The sequence below is a fragment of the Lytechinus variegatus genome, chromosome 2 (genome assembly GCF_018143015.1).
Source record: "Lytechinus variegatus isolate NC3 chromosome 2, Lvar_3.0, whole genome shotgun sequence".
NCBI lineage: Eukaryota > Metazoa > Echinodermata > Echinoidea > Temnopleuroida > Toxopneustidae > Lytechinus > Lytechinus variegatus.
In genome coordinates, this window is record NC_054741.1 from 67,196,804 (window position 1) to 67,201,129 (window position 4,326).

At 33.4% G+C, this 4,326-nt stretch overlaps 1 protein-coding gene across 1 annotated transcript; it reads right to left on the reverse strand.

Annotated features, from left to right (window-relative positions):
- Positions 1 to 4,326, reverse strand: LOC121408734 (solute carrier family 35 member E4-like). The gene is made up of 3 exons (XM_041600345.1): positions 3,679 to 4,326; positions 2,917 to 3,155; positions 1 to 2,407 (listed from the first exon to the last, which is right to left on the reverse strand). The coding sequence occupies exons 1-3, from the start codon at positions 4,238 to 4,240 to the stop codon at positions 2,243 to 2,245; spliced, it is 966 nt and encodes a 321-aa protein (XP_041456279.1). The 5' UTR covers positions 4,241 to 4,326; the 3' UTR covers positions 1 to 2,242.

The following is a 4,326-nucleotide window of genomic DNA, read 5'->3' on the forward strand; positions in this document are numbered from 1 at the left end:
ATTTTTTGGTGCGTGTATGCTGTCAAAATCACAATATACCAGTATGGAAACTTAATTAAAACACTATACATTCAGAATCTTAGGAATATTGATCTCTGAAAATTTTGTGTGACCAAATACTTAGAATGTTATCATTCTTAGCATTTAAAAATCTTTAACTGTAAATATTTTCATACAATCACTCATCACTGTTCACACATTTAAGCAATTTTTTGCTGTATTTTGCACAAGAGAACATAGCCTATAATAATAATAATTTTATTAAAGGTATCATAGTATACAATTTCTCTTTGGACACATGGACGATACACGTACTTGCATGTACTATCAATCTTCTCAAAACATATTTTGACCTTAAAAATGTTTGTACCAGCAATAATAGAGTAAAATGATACCCTACATGTATCAAATAGCACACGAGAACTTACTAATTTAGTGAATACAATGCAATTTAAAGTAGAAATTCAAATAAAACAAAGGCAAATGATGTACAAAATTTCACCCAAAAAAAAAACTGCTTAGCTGGTACTTGAAATTTAAATAATCTACATCTTGTAATCGAAAAGATCAATATTGATTCAAATTAAAGCCTTTCTTGGGATCAGACTTTGATGGCATCACATTAATGACCAATTGTGAGAAATGTCCCTAAAGACAGTTACATTTTGCATTGCATTGATCCAGAGTATATCTTGTACCTACATTTAAACTCATCCAGGACAAAGTAACATTTGGAACCTTACTGGGTCTTCAAATTGGCAACATTCATATTTTTCTTTCATTGCTACATCTTTCATGTATTAGAAATAAAGAAAGGATGATTGTCTCAATATGTTAGAAATTTGCCAAGTTACATTACATGGCATTGCCAATTTAATGATCTTAGTAATTACTTTCAAGTATGCCAGTATTGAAGAAAAGATAATGAGGCAGTAAGCTTGTACATATTTTCTATCATTATTACTCTTTTCCCTGATGCTTGATTTTTAGGTTTCTACATGAAGTTACATGTATTAGGACAAACCACATAATGAGTGTTGTTACCTTGTCCTGAATGAGTTATTTTGGCACATTCTGATGATTGACAGATATGGTTACTTCAAAATTATATCTCCCCAAAAGAATGAACATGACTGAGGTAGGCATTCACAATTTTCAATATAGCTGAACATGATTAAAAAAAATCATATATACATTATTTTCGGAAGGTTTAATGTACTACAGAATATAATTTGGATAGGGGTGAAGGTAAGGGATCATGAATCGGAACACTTGTGAATAATATAATTCACACTTTCTTTTGGATTTTTCAAATAATGTATATTAAACTGACAAGTTGACTTGAATAGTTTTGTTTTATGATATTTGAAAATATAATTCTCAATTTATTTTGTGAAAATTTAATTTCACAAGGTTTAAATTCTCACTCTGGATATGGTATAACAACCTTAATCTCATAAACCTGCAATTCCTTTGGCATTTTAAGAGGGAAAATCTAGCCGGAATTCAATACTATATAATTTCAGTAAAATTAATTGAGCAAAACACTGGGGAATATCGAAATTATATTAAAATATTTGGTAGTATTACATTATGCATTATTGATGAAATGAATAATATGCACTCACCGAGCTGATGTCCCTGCTTTCCTTCATAATTTGTTATGAAGTCTTCATATTTTCGTTTTCACAAATTGTGTAGATAATATCCCCATTTGTAACAACAGGTTTCAGTGAATGAATATCATATAAATGAATCAAACCTGTTTCTAATCAGAATTGTAATTTCATAAATGAAGAGATTATTTCATGAGCTTATATATTCATTGCATATTCGCAGTGACAAGCATGAATATTTGCAAAACTTTGTTCCGTTAAAATTTGGTTATTATAATTTGATTTATTTGCTGAAGTGTTAAATTTACTTAGTTCTATTCTGCTTGTTCAATTCATATTAATCTCAGGTTTAAGCATCCCTCTAAGCAGGTAAGTGGGAGGTAATGGCAGTCAAACCTGCACTTACGACCACCTACATACAAGTAGTCTAGTAAGAACCACCTGTCTAACTAAAAAGACCCCAAATTTGGTATCCTAGAATAGTATCTTCCACTGAAATATGCATAACAGGTACTAGTCCATAAAGTCAATCACCTGCTCATAAATTTTGACAACCATTTATCTTCCTTGAGTGGTCCTTATATATAGGTGTCACTGATTAACTAACTAAAGGATGACAGCCATTGTTACATGATGCGATGGAAGAACTGTCTTGCCACATCTGCCTCCTGGTACATAATACTTCCAAGAACAATGCAAGCAATACCAACGACACTGAGGATAGAGATCTCATTCTGGAATATGAGTAGGGACAGACCTACTGTCAACACAATACTGATGTTTCCCAATACCTAGGGGAAGAATGAAAATGAAAGGGTAGGAAGTTAATGGGATGGGTATATAGCAAGAGGAAGAATGAAGATATCATGGAAGCAATAAGGGAGAAAAAAATATGAAAACAAAGAAATAACCATATTATAATATGTTGTGTGTACAGTGCATGATTTATAAGTTTTAATGTTTTTGATTGAATATTAAATTTATTGATTCTATCTATCTATCTATCTGTCTATCTATCTATTGAATTCATTCTTTCATTCATCCATCCATCCATCAATCCACTCAATTATACATTCATCCATCCAGATCCATCTATTCATTCATTCATTCATCCATCCATTAATTTATTCATGTATTCATTCATTTATTCAATAATTCATTCATATATCATTTTTTCTTTGGGGGTGCTTTCTTTCAATTATTTTGCATGTCTAACTGCAAACGATTTCACTTCTAGAAATGCCACTGGTACAAATGAAAGCAAAACTAAAATTTTTAAAAAGTCATGTCTTTCCCATACCTGTAGTGTGACTGGTGATGTATAATAGGTGACGAGGAAGGTCATGATGTTATATCCTACAGCACATATACAGCTCAGGAAAATGAGGGTCCACAATTCAATACTCGTACTCAGCCTAGGATCCCAGAGTGCACCTCCTTCGAAGACGAGAGAAGCCACGCCCAGTTGGAAGAAACTTGGAATGCAGATATGGTAGAGGAGACGAACGGAGTCGATTCGCTCATCCTTCAGTAACACACCTGTTATACACCATGGAAAAAAATAATGAAGATTATGAGGATGGATAATAATAATGACCATAATGATGACGATTTAAGATTACACTAAAAACTTGCCGATAATTATTTTCATCAATGATTTGAGTATATAAAGTGTTTCTTTGCCATTTTGTTTGCTCCCTCCTCCCTTTACTTCACACCTCGAGCATCTCTTACACGATAGGTGTGGTACCTTATAAACTGCAATTATCATTATTGAATTAATAATAAAACAAAATTAAAATAATTAAAGAAATTCCATACACATTCATGGCAATCCCAAATTTAAATGAGCTTGCACAGTGTAAATGGACAACAAAATCTATATCACATCAATAAATCTATATCTTGAATGTTCTTGTATTATTTATTTTCTTTTTCTTGAGGGCTAAATATGGATATATTCACGAGCCTTAATGTAAACTAAAACCCAGTTGATTATACTTTGAAAAAATATGAATATATATTACAATCTACAAAATAAAGCCATAGCATTACATCTTACCTTGAAGTGCACATCTACCGGCCCTTAATAAAGTAGCAGTGAAAGCAGCTATGAATCCAAAGACACTAAAATTCACCTCGCCAATGGTACACAGGAAAGATCCAACGCACAGAGGTAGCATGGACAAATATATAAACTGATCAAACTCTCTTCCAAATAATACTTTAGATATGACAACAGTAGCTAGAGGCGTCATCGCCATAATCATCTTCACAAACGACACATATAAATGTTTTAAGGCGATGTTTCCACAGGCAATACTGACAGTTGATACCACACTCAGAATGAAGATTTTTGGTGTGAGATGTGGGGCGACTTTCAAACGGGCGTTGCCTTCCCCGTAGGCGGCCCCGAAAGGAGTGAAGCGGATGATGACAAATCCGAAGACGGCCGTGAAGAGCATGTGAAGGGCGGTGACAAGAAGTGGATACGGGTAGCCATAACTCATGAAAAGCCATTTATTAATGTTCGTCAGGCAAATGTTTAGAGTTAGCCAGCCAGCCATGGAGAGGTATGTCCAGAGTCGTATACGACCTGATAAACTTATCAACATCTGCTCCATACCAATTTTTGCTCTCCAAACTCCACCATTAATCGGTAGGGCTACAAAAGATAAATGCAGCAGGGTTGTTCTAATCTCTTCGTAAA